The sequence below is a fragment of the Tenrec ecaudatus genome, chromosome 7 (assembly GCF_050624435.1).
Source record: "Tenrec ecaudatus isolate mTenEca1 chromosome 7, mTenEca1.hap1, whole genome shotgun sequence".
Taxonomy (NCBI): domain Eukaryota; kingdom Metazoa; phylum Chordata; class Mammalia; order Afrosoricida; family Tenrecidae; genus Tenrec; species Tenrec ecaudatus.
This window is the reverse complement of record NC_134536.1, coordinates 34,058,525-34,084,573: the sequence shown is the minus strand read 5'-3', so window position 1 is coordinate 34,084,573 and position 26,049 is coordinate 34,058,525. Positions and strand designations below refer to the sequence as shown.

Below are 26,049 nucleotides of genomic sequence, written 5' to 3'. Positions count from 1 at the left end.
GATGCCTAAAAAAATCTTTAATAAAGCACACCTCCAAATTCTTTTAAAAGCTTCAAAACTGTGTATATTATAGAATTTCCATAGAAGAAATACAAATGGTTAGTAAGTATAAATGATACTTAAAATTTTATTAATATTAATGAAATAGTGATTGAAAATGCTTCATATCAAATTAAAAATGCATTTTCAATGATACCAGTGATGACAAGAGTTTGATAAAGTAGATAAACACTAAGTGCCAAAAGTAAAACTATAAAACTTTTGTCAAAGGCATTTTTATGGTGTTCAACAAATTTTAAAATGCCTATATTCTGGTGCTTTATTAAAGATATGCACTGGATTGCTCAATCACAAAGTCAGAAGTTCAAAACTACCAGCTGTGTGGAGGGAGAACGGTGAGCCTTTCTGCTCCCATCAAAGATTCATAGTCTTGGAAACCCATAGAGCCACTTTTTTCCATGGTCGCTATGAGTCAGAATTGACTCAATGCCATTGTATGTGGATGTTAGTTTTGAGGCAAGAAATTTCCATAAAATAAGCCACTTCTACACACACACGCACGCACATATGCACACATACATGATAATAACTAGAAATGTTCAAACGTAGAAGATGACTGACCAAAATATAGCCACAAAAAATCTTATTAAATACGTGGAACCATTTTCAATAATATAGTTGCTTTTTTTTAAAGAAGGGAACAAAATAGATATTAATCTAAAGTAGAAAATATTTTATGTATAAATAAACTAGAATATACAAAATAAAATAGCAAACATTTTTTGAGAGGAACTGGAAATATACATTTCTAGTAGTTTAATTGTACTACAAAAACATGCAATATCCTAAAATTAATTTTAATGTTTTATTGTTTCATTTTTGACAACGAAAAGCTAACTTCTTGCCTAAAAATTACTAATATCTTAATATCAGGGTCATATTTTTTAATACAGCAATTGGACTAATAAAATGTACAGTACTCACATCTGGCAGAGAAACATCTTAAATAGCATCTCATAAAGCTTTGAACTACCTGATCCATTTTATTGACTGCGACTGCAAGCTGGGTCACTCCCAGAGAGCGGACCAGGAGACCATGCTCTCGAGTCTGCCCTCCAGTCTCAAAGCCGGCCTCGAACTCTCCCCTGCTGGCATCCACAACTAGCACAGCCACATCTGCCTACAGGAGGAAAATCATCACAACTAGAATCATTAAAATACAGTAGTCATTCTGTCAGACTGGTTATGGATTTTCAAAGCAGCCCCCAACCAGACATCAGATGCCAAAAAATAAATCAAACAAGAGAACTCCACAGATGGATTATAATTAAATATAAAAAGTCCTAATATAGCCATTCATTGATCAAGTTGTCATACGATGATGTCCTCTTGCATGTTGCTGTGACGCTGGAAGTTATGCCACAGGTATTTCAAATGCCTGAGATACCCACCGGGGCAGGTTTCAGTGGTCCGTTGCAGACTAAGACAGATGAGGAAGAAAGAAGACCCAATGACCTTCTCCTGAGATAACTCGCCAGTGAAATACGTATCTGTGACAGTGGAGCACTGTCTAATACAATGCTGGAAGACAAGTCCCTCAGGAGGGAAATAATTGAAAACCTGACCAGGGAAGAGCTACTCCTCAGAGGAGAGCCGGTCTTAATGAAGTAGAGGGAGCAGAGGGTTCAGGACCTCATGTGCTGCATGGCACAACTCGCCATGAGGACTGTCAACTCCTATTCACAGTCAGAATGTACAACATATGTAGAGTATGAGCTTCTCAATAAATTGGTGGCCTTGCAAAATTCAGCACAATCTTCTGTCACTCTTATCACTATCACATTTTCTTTTTATCAAGCTGACAACATTTCTCTGCCATTTGTAATTCCCAGCTTAGAAGCCCTTCTGTTCTGATTGTCCTGTTTAGAAGAGCCAGTCTCCGTCCATTTCAGCTCACTAACGGCGAGGAGAGGGATCCCACCATTTCTGATGACTTTCATACTTTCCAGCTACTGATCCTTCTGTATTTCTAATTTTCCCATTCAACCACTTGTAATTAGCAATGTATCTTGAGTATGTTTGATCAATTTCAGACTATAAATGTTTTAACAAACTGAAACAAGGTAAGAGATGTTCACTTCTCTGCCAAGAAATTTGGTAGGCCGCTACCAACTGACTGGAAGAGATCCCCATATTGTGCCCATTCAAATCCAACAGAATGCAGAAATTATAGAACAGTATCATTAATATCACACACAGGCAAAATTTTACTGAAGAAAATTTAAAAATTATTTTCATAGCACATTGACAGGAAACTGCTAGAAATATAAGCTACATTCAGATAAGAAACTGCTAGAAATACAAGCCAGATTCAGAAATACAAGCCAGACTCAGATATCAATGAATGATATCATTGATAGCATTAGATGGCTTTTAGTTGAAAGCAGAGAACACCAGAAGAGGTGCACTTGTGTCTTACTGACTGTGCCAAGGCATTTGACTGTACAGATCATAACAAACTTTGGATAACTTTGTGAAGCGGCAGATGTTGCAGAGACCAGAGGCATCTCAGACTGTGGCAAGATACTCAGAGGAGCACCACTGAGGCTAATGGGTACCTTTTCCTTCTCCAGTCTGAGACTATGGAACCGTGGACAGAGTGACAAATGGGCTGCCTTCCTGACCCATGGAGGCAAAAGGCAAGAGATCATGTAGCTGAGACACTTAGGTGCTGGCTCGGAAGACCAATGACTCCATCTTTCCTGTCTGCCGATCCTGACTTGCGGTAACCCAATGACTTCTCTAACAACCTGTGAGTTGTGTGTGGTCATTGCAAAGAATCATCAAGCCCAACACATGCAGAGTGAGCTGGTGTCGGATTGGGTAAAGACGGATGGAGCACAGAGGCACGGCTGAGCCCTGACTCAGTGCAATGGGAAGCCAGAGGAGGTCAGGTGCAATCTTCCACTGTCACTTAATGCAGCGCCTAACCGAAGCCATGGTATCTGTGACTGCCTTGCAAGTGTGCAAACGCTGGACCACGAATCAGGAAGATCACAAAGGAATGGGTGCATCTGAATTATTGTGTTGGCAGAGAATACTGAAAGTATCATGGCCTGCCAAAAGAACAAACAAATCTGCCCTGGAAGTACAGCCAAAATGCTCCCAGAAACTAGGACAGTGAGACATACTTTGGTCCTGGCATCAGAAATGACCAGCTGGTAGAGCAGAGGGTCAGGGAAAAGACCCTCAGGTAATGCGCTGACACAATGGCAACAGCAGAGGGTTCAAACTAACAACTGAAACGAGTCTGCGGAACTGCACAGGGTTTCCTTCTGCTGTACAAGGGTCTCTACGAGTCAGCACTGACTGGGCGGCACTGAACAAACATAATTCAGTTCACATTACAGTCAATTTAAAATATTGATAAAGGACATAATCCAATGTGGAGAAAACTACAAGCTTCACTATTTCTCTGTATAGTAAATAAAAACAAGACTTAACATTGATTAGTTTTTAAAAATCTCAAAATAAGCACTAAGGAATAAATACATGAAATGTAAATCTTTATCTTCTGAAGTACTTCGTCGTTTTTACTATAAAGAAAATCACAGCATTTATAATTTATCTAAATTGGATAGTCTTTATCAAGTACATATAAGGAAATCATGAAGAGCATAGTATTCCCTCTATTTTTCCACACTTCATATTTTAAAAGTATAAATCCTAGTGTGAGACATTGAGCCTCAGAAAACGCTATGTACAGTCAGTGTACAACAGTTAAGAAAGGAACTGGTACCTGCGCCGCTCCTGTAATCATGTTTGGAATGAAATCCTTATGGCCTGGGGCATCCATTAGTGTAATAATTTTGGTTTTGGTCTCAAACTTCATCATACCAACATCCATGGTAACTCCCCTTAAACAAAACATCAAGTGATTAGAATGCCCTTTATACTCGGTATACTAGATCAAATTATTTAATAATAAGAAAGTCTAGATTCTAATATAACCTCAAGTGATAATGGACTTTTGCTACACAAACTATTATTCTGGTTAATTAAGCTAGCAATTAAAGTTGAAATTTCTGCTGTACTAGAATTACACCCATATGGCTGTGACATCGCTGTGGAAACGGTTTAACTGTTACAGGTGGGGGATACTCACTGTAGGAAGAGAAAAAGATACTCTGCAGCTGAGGAAGGGTTAAATGAAGAATGACTATCAGACATTTTCTATGTTTATGTAATATCAACTCTAAATGCAAAACTGCCATTTCCAAGGTTAGGCAACATACTACAATTTTAAAATAAAGGACGCCTCAAAGGAGATGCTCAATGGGGAAAAAACAAAGGAGCGCAATGACTAGTAATCTGCTTCACAGCCCACTGCATCCTTCTGAGAGGCCCAGTCCCGTGCCTCTTCATAGCCGCGGAGAAGCCCTGGCAGGGTCAGAAGAGTACTCCGTCACTTTTAAAACAACAACAACAAAAGACTCCTCACTGCCACCAAGCAGACTCCAAGGCACAGTGATCACACAGGGCAGAGTAGAGCCGCCCCGTGGGTTTTCAGGGACGTGTTATCTTTACGGGGACAGAGGCAGCTTTCTTCCTAGCTAGTGGTTCAAACTACACACCTTGCAGTTAGCGCTCCAGATCGTATCCCACTCCTCCTCCAGGGATCCTGGAGTCCCTCTAGAGCTCAGGACTCGCAAGGACACATTAGGTGGACAATAAACTAGGCAAACATGAAGGTCAGTCTGCCTCAAAGAATCCAGGTTAATGATTAACACACAACATTCACTTTTACTACCAAGAATCCCAATTATAATTAATGTTCAATTAGATGTTCACCCTAGCAGGGAAGAAACGCTGGGTCTACTTAGCCCAATCATTCTAGTTTAAACTTTAACTCTGGGGTATTTGAGTTTGCCAAAGTGATGCTTGATTCTCTTTAATAATTCAGAAATCATCTAGAATCCATGAGAACATCAGAACACTGATGTGCACACTCAGCCCCACACTGAACTGGTCCTAGGCTGCTTTAAGCAGAGTCTACTCTTTTGACTCAGTTCTGGTCTAAATCTGTAACCCTAAGTATGTGAAAATGTCACCTATGTACTCATTTCTGTTCCTCCACACTTAAAGACAGAGGCCATGAAAACAACGCTGTGGATAAGCAACACTCATTCTATTTTTGAAATGCTGTTAGGGACATTTTTGTGTGAGTTCAAATTCCCAGTATGTATCTGGAAGCTCCTGCGCTCAAAAGAGTAAAGGAATATTCTAAAACCTGTTATGCTAAACAGTAACAAATGGTCAACTAGCAGATACACTGTCAAATAAAACTACAAGGTGGCGGAGTCTGAGGAACTAGACGGACAGCTCACTAGCAGCATAACAGTTTACTGAGTCAAGCTAAGCGAATTCTGGCTCATATGATACTAGTACCACTTTCTTCACCTAGACTAGATGATGCCAAAAAATAAGAATCAATAACAACTGAAAAGCAATATAATTTTTTTAATTCCTCCAGCTACTAATACTGATACACTGATATCATACAGATATCCAATCTTTTCCAAAAATTGACAAGTGTCCAACTGGTTGCTTCACTACACTGGAAAATAAGTTTGGGTTCTCAAAAGGATAGAATAAACAGGTGCCTAAAGGATAAAAGCAAATATAAAAAAATACTATGATATGAATTTCTGTTTCTCAGAAGAACGGAGGAATAGTATGGCCTGCTTCGCTGAGAACTACCTCATATACGTAGCCTACCCACAATTTTAAGAACCCCACACACACATATGAAGTATGCCAATCCAGACATTCTTTGCTCATAAACGGAATGAAGTTATGCAGGGGCACAGCTGAATCTCTGTGTGGATTAAAAGGATTTCCACAGGACTTTAGAGTCATTATTTTGACACAGCTGAAATACCTGACATTTCACTTCATTCCTAAAGAATCCTCTGCTCTGACCCAGGTGCCATGGCTCCCAAGCCAGAAAGGACTACCATCACATATGGACACAGACCGCTCCACAGTGATTTCCCTGCTCAGACCTCCTGCTACAACACCTGGAAAACTGAACATGATGATAAATACCAATCACCGACTGGGTTAAATCTATCTAGAAGGGTTTAATAGCTTGGAATTCTGTCTCCTTGTCCAAAAAGTTATCAATTGTCTTCAAAGTAATTTTTGGATTTGCCGATCATTTTTATGTCAGACCACTGAGAGTCTACACAAAGAGTTACCTCTTCTTTATAACCTGACAAAAAATAAGAATTTTATTCCTAATACTCAAAATCAAGGCAAATTGGTTTACTTAGGAAAGGAGCGATTGATACTTCTCTAAAAAGGTTCTTACTACATTTTCCTGTATGTATAGCTTTTTATTTTTTTAAGTAAACACTCTTTTACACTATTCTCACAGACTTTTGAAGAGTAAAACACATAAATAGGGTCCTATAATAAAAAACAGAAGGTAACTTTCTGTTCATTGAGGTTTTCCCCAAGTTATCATCTCCAAAATATTTTGTGGTATGTTATATACATATTCAACATGCTACAAACTTATAAGATTACACATCATTTCAAACTGAAAATTGTTAAATAGTGACTACCTTTCCCTTTCTTCGCCAGTCTCATCCAAGACCCACGCATATGCAAACGAAGCCTTGCCAGCCTTTTTAGACTCTTGTTCATATTTATGCATAGTTCTCTTGTTCACGTTACCCAGAAGATAAAGCATATGGCCCATCAGAGTACTTTTCCCAGCATCAACATGACCTAAGGAAAATTGATTCAGGATTAATACGAGGTACAGTTTCTAGATACTGTTGACACTGAGGCACTGCATGAATGTTTAACTCGTCCATTTGTCAGTATTAAGAAAATGATAAACAAGTTTATTTGATTTTTCAAATTCGTTGATGGCATCTAAAAGCCCCAATCTCTTCGGGGGACAGAGGGGTGGGGTGAGGGGGGGAATTTCCCTGCTGTTTAGAAATTAAAATTGTCAAGACATTGACAAAATGAAAATGCCATCCAAGATCAAGTCGAATGGCCTTGCTGGTAACTCAGCAGTATTTCACCCCCGGGAGACCTGACAGGGATGACCAGAGAGCATTATGATGCAATGCCTCCTTGGTTCACATCCATTAGACCCAACAGAAACTCAACTGGAATGAGTTTCCTTGCTGCCACAAGCAAGTTGTCAGACCTAGCACCAAGCTGGCTTGCAATGCAGAGCACCAAAAGGCATTACCAATGACCACTAAGTTGAGGAGCTGCTTCCCCCCTTGCCGGCTCTCCAGTTCTGCTTTCACATCTATCTGCTGCTTCGGTTTGCTAGACCTTTTCACTGGTGTGGGAGTTGAACTCTGCTCTTCGGATGCCTGCACGGTGTGGGCTGAAGGGACCGATTTGGAAACAGTCTCGAGGACATCAGAAGAAGCAATGCTGGTATCTTCACTGTGTGGTCCTTTGTGAGGTGTGTGGAAACTGTGACCATTTTCCTCCGCAGTAAGTCTACAAAATTAGAGAGGGAAAAATGTCTTAAAATTTTCAAATGAACTCTTAAAATGTTAGAAAGGCAGAGAAGTCTCTTCAAATGCCTTTAGACTCCTAACCAAAAGTGATCGCTGATAAGTGGCCTGGGTCTGTTAAGGTGGAAATGATAGCGGCTACACCCAAACCACACAGGGATGATGCCAAGAGAAACCCGTCTACCAACGAGGGCGATAAGAAAAACTACCCTGTACAATAACGGCAAGTCAAAGTCGAGGCCTACCTCCTTGGTTTTATAATTTTATCATAGCAGATGGCATCCAGAAGATATACTATGAAAACTGGCACCAAATGTGTGCCAAAGAATTATTATTTTTTAAACGTGTTCCCCCCAAGAACCCCCCAATTCATTTATCCAACAGGACAGAGACTTGGGATCTTTATTTTGTGTGTGTGTGTAACAACCATTCTTAAAGCAGGCAGCTCTAGATGTCTAGTTTCTTACTACTTTGTGAAGAGAAACTTCAATTTATTTATTCAATAAATACTAGATTTACTAAAAAATGCAACAAATACTAACCACTAGATGCTGAGAAGAAAACAACATTAAAAAATAAGGAAGTCACCTACCACCCTTAGAAAAGTTTACAATCTATTGAGAGGCAAGACCAGCTAGCTTAGCTCATTCTCTCTGTTACAGTGAAGTTTCTTCACTGACCTCTTTGCTGAATGAATTCCCCTCTCGGTTCTTCATTTGCTCTTTGAACATTCACGTAGTGCTACTCCATGGAAACCTATACCTAGTCTATCAGACGCCCATATGCCTCTTCCCTTTAATAGTTATGGATAAAGACATTTAGGAAAAAAGAGTAAATTAAACTGTAAGTTACGAAAAATAAAGGCATTTATATTCAACTCAGTGTGGAGTTGGCAGGAACAACCCTTTTTTATAATTATTTTAAGACTGCAGTGTAAAAGAAATGTAAAAGGATACTAATCTACTTTTTTCTCTCTCACTGTAACCAAAAACAAATTAGTAATTTCCCCCTCAGAATCTATCTGCTCAACTGGTCCTTCGTCCCCTGCGTCAGGAAAGACACTGGCTATACTACCTAATTAAAACTTTATATACACATCTCCAGAATAAATTTAGGTAGGGATTTTTCGAAACTGTGCAAACACATTAGGTCCACATTGACCTATTAGGTGAAAAACTGTTGTGTGGAAAATGTTGCTATTCTTTTTCAAGAATTCCACAAGACTAATTAAACAAAATCAACTTTAAACTAACATTTGCACTCATGTTCCTGAAATGCCTGACAATCTGCATTCGGAGGATTAAGAGACTAAACACAGGCTCTGTGGAGACTGGGGCTTGGCCCATGGAATGTTTGGCCCGTGGGAAATCTAGGTTGACTCCACTGTGGAAAGCAGAGGAAAGCAGAACTTCCCTGGTAGACACAGTGGCCAGAGACTGGTTCTCCATGCACTCAGCAATCCAGGACCAATCCAGGCAGCCCCCGAGGGCTACGCAGGTTACCAGTCCTTCTCCAAACAGGACAGGCTTTATCATTTCAAGCACAATTCAATAACATAAAAGGTTTTCTTCTTTTCATGATAATGTTCCCTTTCAACCAAACCAAGGAGAAAACAAACAGTAAGTCTTCCCAGGAGTGGGTATGTTTTGTCATGAAACTAGAGGTTGAGGTTTCCTTCTTGAGTTATTTAATGATACAGGAAAGCTAATTAATTCCATCTTAAGAGGTTAAATGTAGAGTGTATGTTTTCTATGTAGTGATCGATGAATTCTTACCTTCATACCTTTACTAGAAAGATCTACTATTCTAAATACTAGTGCAGCAAAATGTCGCTGAATTGTAATCATCCATCTTTTGCATTCTAATGGCATTGCCCTAAGGACCACATCAAAATATTGACTCATTTAGCTGTGTTTGGGAGCTTTAAGTTACTTATGACTTTATTTTTGAAACAAAATATATTTCTCCAAAGACACAGGCTAGTAAATATTTAAAGAACTAGATTAAAAGAGGAACACAAAGATGGGCATAAATGGTTCCTGTCTTCATGAAGCTCCTCATTCACACGTGCCCACAGCCCTCAGGTCGACTCCAACCGAGGGTGAGCCTAATGGGCAGGTAAAATTGCCCCCGTAGGTTTCCGACACTGTCCACCTTAAAGGCAGAAGAAAGCCACTCTTGTTGTTTTCCCATGGAGTGACTGACGGGCAGGTTTGGATTGCTGACCTTGTGGTTAGCAGGCCAACATGTAAGTCATGATACCACCAGGGCTCCTTCATGAAACACTCAGTCTTACATTCCGACAAGTTTTACACATTACATGTATAGAGTTGGATTTTCAAGATGCATTTATTTGTATTTCTTTAACATTTATCATATATTATTATTATTCAGAGTACTATGTATTTATTTCTAATATACATTATTTTAGGCTCATTTGCATGCATTTAATAAGATTACATTAAGCATTTCGATCACATTTAGCATTAAGATCAGAAAATTTTTAGACTAGAGATTCACATATATTGTTTATTTTTCTTTCTCTCAAAGGAAATAACCCCATAATAGGACAAAATGGCACAAAGACGAAGGATAAAAATGTCCTTGTTAAAAAAAAAGTCCTTGCTCTCAGATGTGGGGACCAGGACCATCATCATGGGGGACGCGCAAGTCACTGGCATAACCCAGTCCACAAAGATTATGTTCTACACCCTACCTTGGTGAGCAGTGCCTGGGGTCTTAATGACTCGTGAGCCTCCGTCTAAGGAGTCATTATTGGCCTTTCCCTGTCTGTAGCAAACAAGGGATTAAAATCAGACACTTGGAAATAGTCTAGTGGACTGCCGGGCCATGTCTCTAAAACCTTAGAACATAAGACCTAGAGGGTGCCAAGTTACCTCTGCCAGCTGCTCTGAAAGGGATCACACATCAGAAGGTCTGGGATAGGGGGTGGGGATGGGGGTGGGAATGGGGATGTGGAACAGAATTCAAAAGTCCTAACAGAGACCAGGTTGACTAGTTGAATAGAAGCTGCTGGAAGCCCTTAGACCAGGGCCTCAGTCACCTTCCAGGCTGGACGTGAACTTACCCCTGTGGGTTTATTTTCAGCTGAACAACAGACATGTATACAAAGGGAACAATAACACTAAAGAGGTAGACCAACTCCTGAGATCAAGGGGGCAGCATTTACCAAAAGTCAGAAGTGGAGGTGGGACACAGGAAGAAGGTAGAATGAGTGGTGTCATATTGAAGAGACTACAATGAATGTGATAAAGTAAGATGTATGTGAATTGTTGGAAATAGCAAACTGAAGACCTGCTCTATAAGTCTTTATCCAATTCACAATACAAAGTTTGTGAAAATAAATCTAATAAAAATATACGGTAAGCCTGGAAAAAAATAAAGCACCTCATTATGACAAACCAATATTAAGCTAGAGAGAAAGACACACGTTAAGCTTTCTATGATTGAACAAAGGCTCAAATTAGTACTCAAGATGACCATTCTGAAATGATTTAATCACTGAATTATTGTATTTAAAAAATTTTTCATGTTCTATAGAATCTGCTGCCTCACCAAATTTGAATCTAGTGACTAATCTTCCTTCTAAAAATCTCAAAGCTGAACTGAGTGATCATCAAAGTTCTTCCTGACTCCTGGCACTTGCACTCATTGCGACAGAGCAATGTTGTAAAGGAGAAAAAGCAAGACTACTACATGGCATTATTTAAAAACAAAAACTCCATCGTCTACATTTGACAGTCATGTGGCAGACAAATATATAGACAATTTATGGGAACAAATTCACGGAATATTTTGAAAATGCTCAAAGAAGTTAAAACTTAATGTCTTTAATTGTGCTCCTCCGCCTCAAGCAACCCATTTATATTTGTCTAATAAAAACTCACTGAATAAGAAAGACTGAAGAAGACCAATACATTTGAATTATGGCGCTGGTGAAGAATACTGAAAGTACCATGGACTGCTAAAAGGACAAACCAATTTGTTTTGGGAGAAGTACAGTCAGAGTGTTCCTTAGAGGCAAGACTGGTGAGACTGTCTGGACAGACTTTGGACATGTTGTCAGAAGAGACCAGTTCCTGCAGAAAGACAACATGCCTGGCAAAGTGGAGAGGTATCAAAAAAGGGGAAAACCCTCAAGGAGATGGACTGACACACTGGCTGCAACAATGGGCTCAAGCACAGAAATGATTGTGAAGATGGAGCAGCACTGGGCAGTGTTTTGTTCTGTTGTACATAAGGTTGCTATGGGCTAGAGCTGACTTGATGAAACTTAACAATAACATTAAGCACACTTGGAAAATTTGGGGGTAGTACAATAAGAAAGATAAGTATTACTAATGTAGAACTTATCACTTTTCATTAGATGCTTGAAGTTCTGAAATTCTATATAGGTTCATTTGATCTGTTACAACAAACCATTTGATTCAATAAGAGATATTCTAAAGATAGCCATTTTTTTCTTTTAATTCATTTTATTAGGGGCTCGTACACTTCTCACAATCCACACATACATTCATTGTGTCCAGCACATTTGTTGCCATCATCATTCTCAAAATATCTGCTTTATACTTGAGCCCTTGGTATCAGCTCATTTTTACCTTTCCCTCCCCACCCCCCCTTCCCTCATGAACCCTTGGTAACTTATAAATTATTATTGTTTTGTTATATCTTACACTGCTCAACGTCTCCCTTCACCGACTTTTCTGTTGTCCGTCCCCCAGAGGAGGTTACATGTAGATCCTTGTAATCGGTTGCCCCTTTCTACCCCACCTTTGCTCCACCCTCCCGGTATCGCCACTCTTGCCACCAGTCCTAAGGGGTTTATCTGTCCTGGATTCCCTGTGTTTCCAGTTCCTATCTGTACCAGTATACATCCTCTGGTCTAACCGGATTTGTAAGGTAGAAATGGGATCATTATACGGGGAGGGGGGAGGAAGCACTTAAGAACTAGAGGAAAGTTGTATTTTCATCATTGCTACGCTGCACCCTGACTGGCTCATCTCCCCACAACCCTTCTGTAAGGGAATGTCCAGTTGCCCACAGATGGGCTTTGGGTCTCCACTCTGCACTCCCCCTCATTCACAATGATCTGATTTTTTTATTCCATGATGCCTGATACCTGATCCCTCCAACACCTCGTGATCACGCAGGCTGGTGTGTTTCTTCCATGTGGGTTTTGTTGCTTCTCAGCTAGATGGCCGCTTGCTTATCTTCAGGACTTTAAGACCCCAGATGCTATATATTTTGATAGCCGGGCACCATCAGCTTTTTCCACCACATTCACTTATGCACCCATTTGTCTTCAGCGATTGTATTGGGAAGGTAAGCACACAATGATCTGATTTTTTCTTCTCTGATGCCTGAAACCTGATTCCATGACACCTCGTGATCACACTGGCTGATGTACTTCTGCCATGTGGGCTTGGTTGCTTCTAAGCTACGTGGCCGCTTGTTTACCTTCAAGCCTTTAAGCCCTTAAACGCTATTTATCTTTTGATAGCCAGACACCATCAGCTTGCTTCACATTTGCTTATGCACCCTTTTGTCTTCAGTGCTCGTGCCGGGAAGGTGAGCATCATGGAATGCCAGTTTAACAGAACAAAGTAATCTTGCATTGAGGGAGTACTTGAGTGGAGGCCCAATGTCTGTCTTCTACCTTAATACTAAACTTATGAATAGCTTTTAAGTAGTGAAAACCATTATTAATAACTCCAACAGTTATATTATCCCATAACTGACACAATTACCTCACACTGCTTACCTATGCCACCTAATGGCAAAACGATTTAATGCTTCAGTTAATTAAAAGCTATTTGTTCTGTTAGGTGATTTAATCCGTGAGAATAATATACATTGTTGATAAAACTATTATTTGGTGTATTGTCTGTATCCCCGGACACCCCTTTTGCTCTTTGGACTATGTCAGGCTGAGGACACATGATACTTTAATGCTAATGATACACTGTGCTAAATTGAAACAGATTCTCTTTCTTACAAGTCAACCTAAAACAATGTTAGTTTCTAAACTTCAAAGCTTTAAAATCTTACCCAGGCACGTCAAATCCCATAGTCTGCTTCTTTCCAGAGACAGTCATTTTAGCAACTTTTGGCACAATTTCTGAATCACTTCGAGATGACTGGGTATCTATTGATTTTCCTAGTTAGGAAGTAAAATATAAACAGCTAATTAGTGATAGTGAATTGATCAAAACTATTGATTACACACTGCATGCAAGCATGGATTATAAGAGTTAAATACCACAGAGTGTATAACTTTCTAAAAACATTTAGCAAAATATTACAAAGTTGTAAGAAAGTCGTCTATCGCCCCATTCTGGGAAATCCCCTCTTGTCTGGACTCTCCTATGCTTCACCTCCACTAAATCTCTTCCTAATTTTGAAATGACTGTTAGGGTTTCAGTATTAAGAGGTCATAAGGTGGTTTCTGCACTGAGCCTTATTCTAACATTACACCTTGAGCTATACCTCCCTCTCACACCACGCCCTTTCACAATACTAAAATTATTTGGTCAGTTAGCAGATGGCTCAACTATTTTTAATCCTGTGATACCTACTCACTGATGAGCAATTTGAGAGTCTGCTGAAATGAGCTAGATCCATGCATATACATTTATTTGTTAAACCATCTTAGACATAGAAAGATATCTGTATCATGAATGAATATTGGGAAGGAAGCCAATGTGAAGAAAGCAAATTTAGAGCACTTAGGAGTGGTCAATTACCATGTTGTGCAGAGTCCGACTTCTATGCATTTAATCCTTTTAAAACATATGCACACACACGTTATATACACACGTGAGGAGGCCAGGCTCTTGCAACCTGACCACCCCAATAGATGGACCTTAGTGAAGTGGGAGAACAAAGGAGCAGAACTCTCATTGTTAAAAAGCCCAGATGCACAGGATGTGTTGGGACTAGAAGGCTCCCTGAGACTAACACCCTGAAAAACGTGTTAAACCTGGAACCCAAATTATGCTGGTCACCTTTCAGTGAAGTAATGGATCGGCACACAAAATAAAGTCTGGTACCAGTGTGCCCAGTACTCCATTAAAAAACTGTCTAGATGGTAAGATGAAAAGGTCAACATTTATTCAAAAGATGAGATATGGGGCAGGAAAACTAGAATGCTGGAATGGAGTAAGAACACAACATTGGCACATTGTTAAAAATGTAACTAATGTCACTGGAAAACTTGTGGAAAAATTGTCAAATTGGGAACCAACCCAATTTGCTATGTAAATTTCCACCAGAAAAATAAAATGCCAGGATGTTTACTCTGGTGCCTATTTGTCAAGGCCAAAGACAAATGGTAAATGTGCATCTCCTGAAGATTACATCATATATCTAGAGAATGGAGTGCCATGATACAAATTCAGAAGCAGTAAGACTACATGGGTGAACAGATAATCATGGAAAAAGCAATAACAATATTATAGAGAGATAATTCTTGTCCAGAAGGGTGTTGAACTAAGAGGATATGGAGAGAGTAGAACCCTAAGACACTGCCAGTGGGGCTGGAAATAAGCTCAGTGGCTGAGGGAAGCAACATGGGGCTACCTCAAGCAACTGGGAATAGAAATGCCATACAACAGAGCAATCCCTCTGCTGAGAAGATACCCTAAAGAAGGAAGAGTCGGAGCACTGTGGGGCCTACTTGCAGTGGCAGAGATGCGCACCCAAGCTCATCGCAGCACAGTTCACAAGAGCAAGCACATTGAAGCAGCCTGGGCCCATCAATAGAAGAATGGCTAAGGAAACTTTGGAACATACACACAAGGGAATATTCTGCATCACTAAAAAACAATGATAAAACCTTATGGCATGGGCGAAACAGCACAGTCCATGAGAGAACAATATGCTGAAGGAAATAAGTTAATCACAAAAGAGCAAATATTGCACAAGACCACAGTTACAAAGGCCAAAAAAAAGGACAAAGGCTTTCATACCAAAGGGTTGTTTTATTACCTAGAGTGGAAAGGGATAGGACAAAAAATGAAACAATAGACAAGTGGGTTGACAGGAATTCATTTGGGTGAAGGAGAAGACAGTAGCAATCAACTGAGAGAGAAAAAAAAATCACAGGAGGTAAGCTATTTGTTGAGTTTTAACTGACTAAAAAATGGATGCTCTGAAATGTCCACCCAATTCACTGTAAAATTATATATATATATATAAATATATATATATAAATACATATATATATAAATACATATATTTATATATACATATATATATATATAAATACAAGGAAAGAGGTGATTTTCATTTTTTAAACTTCTGAGGTACAATGATGCTATGTTTATAATTGAGAATCATTTATGAGAAAAGCATATATATTAAAACAAATATTTCAAGACATTAAAAATGTCTGCAAGTATCCTTCAGAGATTCTCGCAATTAAAAAAATAAATAAATAAGGTAAAAGCTACTTAATAACACATCCCAAGCTCATTCCGTCAACAAACTTGGGCACAGAGTTGCTGAAGGCATCCCCTGCGGGCTCCTGCTCTACCCCATGCCACTGCAGCGCGCCCTCCTCGTGCTTCGTGTGAAGCAACTCTGCCGAGGCGCTGAGGCTCCTGGACACCACGGATTCTGGATTCAGCATTTTATGTTTCCACAAACTAAGTGGGTGGTATAATATAAATCACCCATACATCTTTGGTAAAAACTAAATGAATGAGCAAATAAAACCATGTGCTGAGAACACTTTCAATATTCTGGTAGACAACGGGACTGGTGAGAACTAAATGGAATATGGAATTGTGACTTCCTTGAACCTGTACCTTCTTGCCAGGAAAACACACACAGTAATACTATTTTTAAGTCTATCGTGTACTCACAGATCCTCTAAAGCAGGGCTTCTCAATCTCTGAATACACTGACATTTGGAGACAGATAATTATCAGTTGAAGGACGGGGCATTGTTGGATTTTTAGCAGCATCGCCCAAATGTCTCAGCCATTGCTCAATGTCTCTTTAGGGGTAAAAATCACCTTGAGTTGAAAAGTTGGTTGCTCAAGTGAGCTATTAGCAAAAGAATTACATGCCTACTACATAGTGCCAAGATCGAGATGCAATCAGGAATGATATCCCCGATTCCACAGCCTTTTCTCAGCTTGAATCTGAAGGATCTCCCTCCTGATGTATTATTGTGATTACTTTTGAATTCTCTTCAGCAAAATACTACTGGCGTGGTATTAAAGCTCGTGTTGGGCAATTTCTGCATTGTTGGATGACCTGTCTTTGGAATGGGTACGAATATGGACCTCTTCCAGTCACTAGGCCAGGTAGTTGTCTTATAAATTTCTTGGGCTAGATGACTGGGCACCTCTAGTACTGCAGCAGTTTGATGAAACAGTTCAACTGGTATTGCATCGACTCCTGGAGTCTTCTTCTCCGCCAACGCCTTCAGTGCATCTCGGACGTCCTCCTCCCCTCCAATACTACTGGCTCTTGCTCACAGACTGCGACCTCCTGAGGCGGGTGAAAACCATCCGATCTGTTTATGAACAGCGGCACTGTGTGCTCCTTCACCTTTGGATGCTCCCTTAATCAGCCAGTATTTTGCTAATAAAACTTTCATTATTGCAACATGAAACTTAAAGTGCTTTCAGGAAAAGAAATGCTGAACACGTGCTTCCTCTCAGGCTTTCCAACCCCAAGTCTTTGCACATTTTGTTGCTAATACTTGACTTTGCCTTCTTGAGCCACCCTTTGAAATCTTTTCTTTAATTCTTGTATCACTCTCTTCCTTGTGCTCTCGCTTCTCTACCCTCTAATCAAAGGCCGTTCATTGTGTGACTCATGACTAATAATGGACATTGCAAAAAACAGCAGTTCCTTAACCCTAATTGTACTATGTAGGACCCATACATAGCCCAAAAGGTAGTCCTCTGAGCAGAAAAAAAGGATGCATAAATTAGGTTTAAGTTTGGATTTAAAAGCAGTAAAGGAACACATCACAGTTGTCTCCTTTCACCATACCTACTCAATCTGCATATTGGGCGAATAATCCAAGAAATTAAACTATATGAAGAGCATATAGTTTTCGGAGGTAGGTTTGTTAACAACTTCCAATACACAGATGCTACAACTTTTCTAGCTGAAAGTGAAGAGGGTTTGAAGCACTTAATGATAAAGATCAGCGCCTACAGCCTTCGAGGTGTAATACATCTAAACACAGAAAAGCAAAAGCTTCATAAGTAAGTCAATAAACATGGTGATAACTGGAGAAAAAAGACTGAAGTTGTTAAGGAATTCATTTTACGTAGATTCATCATCAACACCCGACAAAGCAGCACTCCAGCAAATCAAATGATATGTGGTACGGGGAAAAACAGCGCAAAAGACCCTTTACAAAGTGCCAAGAGGAGAGGAGTTAAAATGGCATCCAGGCAGACTTACCCACCCAGTGCTCCTGTTGTCAGGTCAGAAAATGAAGAGGCCTGGGAAGCCAGCTCCAGGAGAAAGTTTCTGGCGGGGCATGTGAGGAAGAGGAGGTGGGGGAAAGGAGCAGTGAGCACGCAATGCCACAGACAGAGTAACAACTAGGGAATTAAACCCAACAACAAGGAGGATGTAGAGACTCCAGTGGTGTTGGAACAACAGCAATCTAGCTGAGAGGAATTACTACGAGGCAGAAGCAGGGCAAGGCTGATGGTAAGAAAGGAGGAAGGTACAAGGAAACAGGAACAATCGAGGAAGCAAAGCTATGGACAGAGGTATAAACATAGTGTGCACTTATGTACATATATTAATTCATAAAAATAGCGGTATTGGCATATGTACATATATTCACATGGCAATCCAATGAGGAAGTGGACAGATTTTGGGCCTCTGCTCAAGCCCCCCCTCAACATAAGAAAACTCTGTTCTAACAACCAGGCATTCTGTGATGCTCACCCTCCCTGCACAATCACTGAAGATAAAATGGGAGCATAAGCAAATGTGGTGAAGAAAACTGATGGTGTCTGGCTATCAAAAGGTATATTGCCTGGGGTCTTAAAAGCTTGAAGTTAAACAAAGGGCCATCTAGCAGAGAAGCAACAAGCCCACGTGGAAGAACCACACTAGCCTGTGTGATCACGGGGTGGGGACAGAGTCAGGTAACAGGCATCAGAAGACCCAAAACAACCACACAAAAAACAAATTGTTGAGAATGAGGGGGGTCAGAGCAGAGACCCCAGAACCATCTTTAGACAATAGGATATCCACTCACAGAAGCATCAGAAGGATCACAAGGAGGGGGTGAGTCAACCAGGGTGCAGTATAGCACCAATGACACACACAATAGTCCTCTGGTTCTTTGAGGCTTCCTCACTCCCCACTATCAAGATCCCAGTCCTGCTTTCAGTGTACTGGATCGTGTACACTGGAACAGATAAGAGCTCAAAAGACATGGAATCCAGGTCAGATAAGCCCCTCAGGAACAGAAATGGGAGTAGCGATACCAGAGGATAGGGGGAAGGTGAGGGAGGAGGGAAGGAAGAGGGAACTGATGGTTATGAATGACACATCACTCCACCCAGGGGAATGAACAGAAACATGGGTGAAGGGAAACAGAAGACGGTGTAAGATATGAAAATAATAATAATTTATAATTTATCAAGGAGTCACAAGGGTGGGGGGGGGGCAGGAAGGGAAAAACAAGAGCTGATACCCAGGGCTCAGAAAGGAAATGTTTAGAAAATGATGACAGCAACCTATGTACAAATATGCTTCATACAATTGATGTACGAAATGTTACAAAAGCTGTAAGATCCCTGAATAAAATGATTTTTAAAATAAATAGAAAGTGCTAAGCAGCAAAGATAACACTGTGAAGATTATGGTGTGCCTAGTCACTTCATTGCTGGACAAGGAAACTGGAGAACCAGAGAAGAATTGACTCATTTGAATCACGGTGTTGGTGTAAAATACTTTATATTCCATGCATTCCCAGAAGTAAAACGAATCTTTTTTGGAGTAAGTACAGGCAGATGCTCCTTACAAGTGAGGGTGCTGCGACTTCAATTCCTGAATTCTGGATGTACGAGGGACAATACGTGGAGGACACCACGCTTGGGAAAGCAGACAGCCGGTGGAAAAGAAGATTACCCTCAAGGAGATGGATGGGCACAGTAGCTGCAATGATGGGCTCGAGAGAATGAGGATGAGGATGGCAGGGGCTGCCTAGTGCTTTGCTGTATTATAGATAGGGTGCTACATGACCTGGATCCACCCTGAAGGCACTTACTAACAGCAATATAAAGTCCCTGTCTCTTCTCAACTCATCTTTTACTGGTAAATCTGTTTTTAAAATTTCAATCCTAAACAGCCAACGATGAAACTCCTAGGTCATTTCTGACCTCCCCCTTTCGTAACTTCCCTATCCAGGTCTACCACGACGACTGGACTTCTAAGATCTCACTCATCTGCTCAAGTAGGTCCCATGGCTCCATATATTGAAATCTCAATTCTTAGCTCCACGCACACAGTCCTTTCTTTGCCACATGACCCAATTTACCTCTCAAGACCCATCTCCTGGGTTAGAAACTGACGAATGCATAAACTCTTGTTGTCTCACATCCATGGGCCTGAGCCACACTATTTTCATGTCTCAGTTCCCCTCTAGAAACCTATGCCCATGATCTCTTTTCTCTCCCCAAATCATATCTATTTTTCAAGGTCTTATGCAAATGACAATATTTTCACAAAAATTGTTTTAATGTAGTTCAAAATATTTATAAGTATTCATACTATAAGAACAGCAAGATTTCTTGATAATGCATGAATCAGAAAGGCATATTTCACCATTGATCACTCTCAGGTTCATTATACAAAGATTGATTTGGTATGAAGTATTGTCCCTGTAAAACTGACTACAAAGTAAGGCGAACACGGTCATGTTCCCAGAGTGCAATCCAAAAACTACTCCACGTCCAAAGTCTGCAATCCACCAGTCATGTAGAGCTCAATAAAACCCTAAAGATGTGGACACTGCTACCCACCGGTCAATATGAACTCAGCAAATCATTTACCCTCTCTCCGTGTCTGATTTCCTAGACACTGAGAACAAAATCTACCTCCATAGGGCTGCTTGGAAAATTCAATGAGTGACTACATGTAACATGCTCAGAGCATGGGTTAGCATATATAAAGTTCTCAATGCTACACACCCATGACAGAAAGTAATGTAGTCTGTGGGTCTCCTTTTTCTCATTTGATAGCAGAGAATTTGTAGGCACAAATTATTCCCTGGTAATCATACCTTGTATTGATCCATCACGGAAGAAGTAAAATAGCAATTGTGTGCCAAAGCCTGTACTTAGGGATTGGGTATAAATATATCAAAGACATGGTCCCTATCCTCAAGAAACTCAAGTCTAATAGGGATTGAATGCAGACCTACTACTACAATGAGAAATGTGTAAGGCAGACACAATGAGAAAGACACTAACCTACACTGGGAGAATCGGGAAGTGAACTTCAATGAAGGAATTTCTCCTCCGAAGATTGATTGCTTTAATGAATCTTGAAGAAGGAAAAATAAATAAGTAGGAAAACGGGGATCAGAGACCCTAACACACCCATACAACCACAAGCGGATTAGCAAGACTGACGCTCAGGGAAGAAGATAAAGTGGTAACAGACAAGGTTAGAAACGCAGGTAGCTCATTTGGTGGTACAAGGTAATGTCCTTGCCTGCTAATCAAGAGGTTGGCTGTTTGAGCCATCAGCAGTTCAACAGGGAAAACAATCAAGCAATCTCATGCTGAAAAGATTGCTACTTGGGTCTACTTGGTGACATAAGGTTGTTATAGGTTAAAACGGACACTATGACACCTCATAACATAACACTTAGGGTACCTGATTTTGAGGTATATGAGAAACCACTAGGGAAATTTAATCACTGCAGTGACAGATTATATGGTGCTTTTAACTTACTCTGTCCACAGTGGGGAAAGAGGGTTTGGAAAACAGTACTGAGGTGAGCAATTAGAGCATTGCTTACTCCTATGTGTAGGAACTCCTCGTGCTGTCCAAATACACAAAGCACGGACATGGATAGAGAAGATATTAAAAGGCACTAGGACAGTGGTTCTCAGCCTTCCTCAGGCCGCAACCCTTTAATACAGTTCCTCATGTGGTGGTGACCCCCAACCATAAAATTATTTTCGTTGCTACTTCTTCCCTATAATTTTGCTACTGTTATGAATTGGGCAACCCCTGGTGAAAGAGTCATTCAACCCCCAAAGGCGTCATGACCCACAGGTTGATGGTAAAGTCAGTCATACTTGATACCTGAATGGATGTACAGGTAAGAGAAAGAATCATTTCTAGATTTTCTGGCAAGGAAAAAGTGGCGGCCAGCGGTGCCATAACCTAAGTGGGGAGTGTTCGAGAGCACTGGGGAAAGTCTGCCAGCGAGCCTTCTGCTGCTCTTGGCTAGTGCTTGCACTCAGTGCAAAGCTGCGGCAGATCATCGAGAACTCTGCTGCCTCTCATAAGCACAGGGTCTGCCAGTGAAGGGGTTACTTATTAAGGCCTCGTTAGACCACCTCACATCCTTACAATGCAGGTAACCGTTATTCTTGGCACTACCGACACAAAGATGAAAAACAGTCCCTAGCTCCCATTTTCATTCTATCAGAGGTGATGGACATGAAAATAGACAAGTTGAAAATAAAATCGAGGCAGTGAGACTAGGATAATTTGCCAGGAGCCCACAAACATCAGAAATAAGTGAAGACAGACATGACAGAATAAAATATTGCGATGAATTAAATATTAGGGAGGCACAGGTTAGCCCTGGGCTCTAGTTAGCCCTCGACAGCTAGGACTCTAAGTTAGATGCTGTGAAGGAACACAGAAGGACACGGTAGGTCTGTGATTCTTCAATAAACAGTACAGAAAATATCGAGATATCCAGGTGGCACAGCAAAAAAACCCTGAGTGTCATGAAAATGCATCACGTAGCTCAAGACCTGGGAACGAATGAGATAGCCCACAAACATGAAGCACACCAAAGTGGAAACTCAATGCTCAATGAAAGCAAACACACAATATATTCTCATTCCTCGCATTTACTCTCATTCCCTCAGCGGTGACTGCGGGAGGTGACTTCATAGGTCATAGGTCTAGAATACCATTTTACAAATAAAAACTTAAGTAAATTTCCACAGATCACTGGCCTAAAGCATTCTTCCCCCCCAGGCGGCTCCCAGGGGCATTCTCCGCTCTCCAGTGTCTCCAAAGGGCTTGAGGAAGTGGTTTCCTCGTAATAAATGACCTACATTTCCCTTGAAGGCAAATGTATACAGGAAACTGCTTAACTACCAAGTACCTAGAAAAAGGGATGTTTTGTGATTGCAGGACTGTTATCTACTTGGGTACCCTGAAATAAAATAAAAATGATTTTGAGCTAGATTGTTATGTACATTTTAAGTCTCCCTCCATACAGATCTCCTAGCTATGAGATACCACAAACCCTGCAAAACAGGACAAAGATCTGGCTGTCTGCTCTCAGGAAGGTATAATGCCTCAGAAACTCACGGGGGACAGTTCTACCCTGTCCTATACGGTGAAAAAGGACTGGAGGAAGGTTTGCTAACAACCTGGGACATGCAGATGACACAAGCTTGCTGGCTGAAAGTGAGGAAGACTTGAAGCACTTGCTGATGAAGATCAAGGATTGCAGCCTTCAATATGGATTACAACTCCATGTGAAGAAAACCAAAATGTTCACAACTGGACCAATAGGTACCATTGTGCAAAACAGACAAAGGGCAGACATTCTCAAGAATGTCATCTTCCTTGGATCCACAATCAATGCTCATGGGAACAACAGTCAAGGGAGCAAATGACACATGGTACTGGGTGAATCTGCTGCACAAGACCCGTGAAGTGCTGGAAAGCAAAGACATTACTTTGAGGTATGCCTGACCCAAGCCATGGTATTTCCAATTGTCCCACATACAACTGAAGTTGTCAAGGATTTTTATCTTGGTTAGATCCACAATCAACGCTCATGGAAGCAGCAGTCCGAAGATGGAATAACACATTGTACAGAATCAATCTGCTGCACAATATTTATTTAAAGTGAAGAGCAAAAAGGTCACTCAATTGCCTTATATGCATCTGAAAGTTTGGGACATTGAAAAAGGAAGACCCAAGGATTGATGCACTTGAATTAAGGTGCTGGCAAAGAAAGTACTATGGACTGCCAAAAGAACAGGCAGATCTATTGTGTAAGAAGAACAGCCAGAATGCTCCTGAGAAGTGAGGATGGCAAAACTTCCTCTCACATACTTTGGACATGTTGTCAGGAGAGACGAGTGCCTGGAACGGACATTATGCTTGGTAAAACAGAGAGGCAGCAAAAAGAGGAAGACCTTTGACAAGGTGGCTGCAGAAAAGGGCTCAAGCATATTAAAAATTGTGAGGATGACACAGTACCGGTGTTTGTACATTAGGGTCACTATGAATCAGAATGGATTTGACAGCCCCTAACGACAAGGTACAAAATTATTGTCTGTCTGATAATGGATAGGCTTCATTTTATGTCATTTTAATTGCCACTGAGAAACTAGAGACTAACCACCTATTTTTCTATTAATAAATATTTACTGTCTTCTCAGCCTTTGACTATGCTGGTTTTAGGAGGTAAGGAAAGATGCCCCTGATCAGTCCACCACCCACCAGGAGGCAGTATCACTTACTTGGGGAATACTCCTCTCAAGTCATGCACAATAGTGCTATAAATTTTACGTCACCAGGATGGTCCCAAAGTCCTAAAAATGACAACTCCAGACCACAAGGAAACAACTTGAATTTCAAAGGCCTTTATTATATATTCTCATGTGGTGTAAGATTTTCTGCTGTATTATAAAACAACTGTATATAGTAAATTCCTTACTTTTCCAACCCATCTGTGAGCTCCCAAAGGGCACTTCTTACATTTTCCCCACAACATCCAGCCAGTGCTCCATACATACCAGGCACCGACATACTTCAAAAAAAATCTTATCATTTTCTATATAGAAAAAGTAATGGCGGCTCTAAGCCAGTGACTCTCAACTTGAGCAGGTAGATCAAGAGAACTGGAGTCTCTTTGCCCTCCTCCTTTGAAAATCATTATCACTGGGTCATACTGACACCAACAAGTTCTCTCAAGTGTGCTGGGACAGAGAAGATTAGTATCTAATTGCATAGGTGAACCCATGAAATTTGCCCAACCCAGATGAATATTCTTGGCAACTTCTGCAAATTCTCACCAATCTGACTGCCGGCTTTCAGACTCCTGTGTGAACCTGATAGTTGAAAAGCACTGCTTCAGGCAGGAAACAAGTTCTGATGACCTTTAAGATTCTGCCCTTTTAATTCTATTTTTAAATGCAACTACTTAGCCTATTCGATTAGATTCTCACCCTCACATATACACTATTATCCCTCAATGACATCAACCATAAATTTAACATGATAAGCTAATTTAAACAGAAATTGTGAATATTTTCATATTATTATCCCCATCGAACAGTACTAGTTAATGAAAAATTATGAATATTTACAACTTTCAATCAAATCAAGCCCCCTAAACACAAAATCCCCAACTAAGTGTGAAAAAGATCATAAAAGATTGTCTAAAAAAAAGCTTGAACTTCAAATCATAGTAGCGCCTCTAACGCTGTGTTCTAGTGCAAAATACTGCTTGTTTAAAAATAACTCTCAACTTTCTAATCAGTGTTGTGGAAGCATTCTCCAAATCAGCTTGGGGTAAAAAGTGGACTCCACATTTTAAATGGTTATGAACATAATGAGAAGATGGAGGGAAAAGAGGATACTATATGCACAAATCAAAAATTACACACAAAAACCTTGAGAGAAAACATGACAAACACTAACTCTAGTTGTCATCTCTGAGTATGAGAGTAATGTGACTCTTCTCTCCTCTTTCATTAACATTTGAAGAAAAATAATAAGTAGATAGAATTTAAAACTCTATGGTCCAATAGAAACATAAACTCTTAATGGACTCTTTAAATGGAAGATATATTCAGAATAGTCATTTAATATCATTCAGATCAAAGTACTTTGAGTTTTTAAATATTTTGAATTCTTTTTAAGGAACAGGATTTTCCAAGTAACTACAATTTTTATCATTATTATATTTCCCATAAATGTTTTAATATGGCAGTACATGTAAGGCATACATAGATTTCTTAAATGTCAAAGAAACAGTGTTAAATTTTCAATGAAGGCAACTACTTCAAATATGAAATAGTTTCACTGAATCTGACTAAGCATTTACATTCTAGTTACTAGCTGTACACTCAAAAAGTCCATTCGCTAGGTTACAGCGATTAGGCCACTTCCTTCAGTATGGTAGCGGCACTGTGATTTTTCACTCAGAAACGTCTTCATCGCATGACGTGCTTTGTCAAATCCACCATTACAGCATCCATCCCAG

The 26,049-nt window shown here is 40.2% G+C and overlaps 1 protein-coding gene across 3 annotated transcripts in view; it reads right to left on the bottom strand.

Annotated features, from left to right (window-relative positions):
* Nucleotides 1-26,049, bottom strand: part of HBS1L (HBS1 like translational GTPase) — an 84,892-nt gene that overhangs the window by 19,025 nt on the left and 39,818 nt on the right. For 2 of the 3 annotated variants that reach the window (XM_075554504.1, XM_075554503.1), the window contains exons 5-9: nucleotides 13,626-13,734; nucleotides 7,274-7,536; nucleotides 6,630-6,795; nucleotides 3,800-3,917; nucleotides 1,034-1,180 (exon numbers count right to left, since the gene is read on the bottom strand). In XM_075554504.1, coding sequence (XP_075410619.1) covers nucleotides 1,034-1,180; nucleotides 3,800-3,917; nucleotides 6,630-6,795; nucleotides 7,274-7,536; nucleotides 13,626-13,734 — 803 coding nt within the window. The remainder of the gene's footprint in view (nucleotides 1-1,033; nucleotides 1,181-3,799; nucleotides 3,918-6,629; nucleotides 6,796-7,273; nucleotides 7,537-13,625; nucleotides 13,735-26,049) is intronic. The other variant, XM_075554505.1, reaches the window with a different exon arrangement.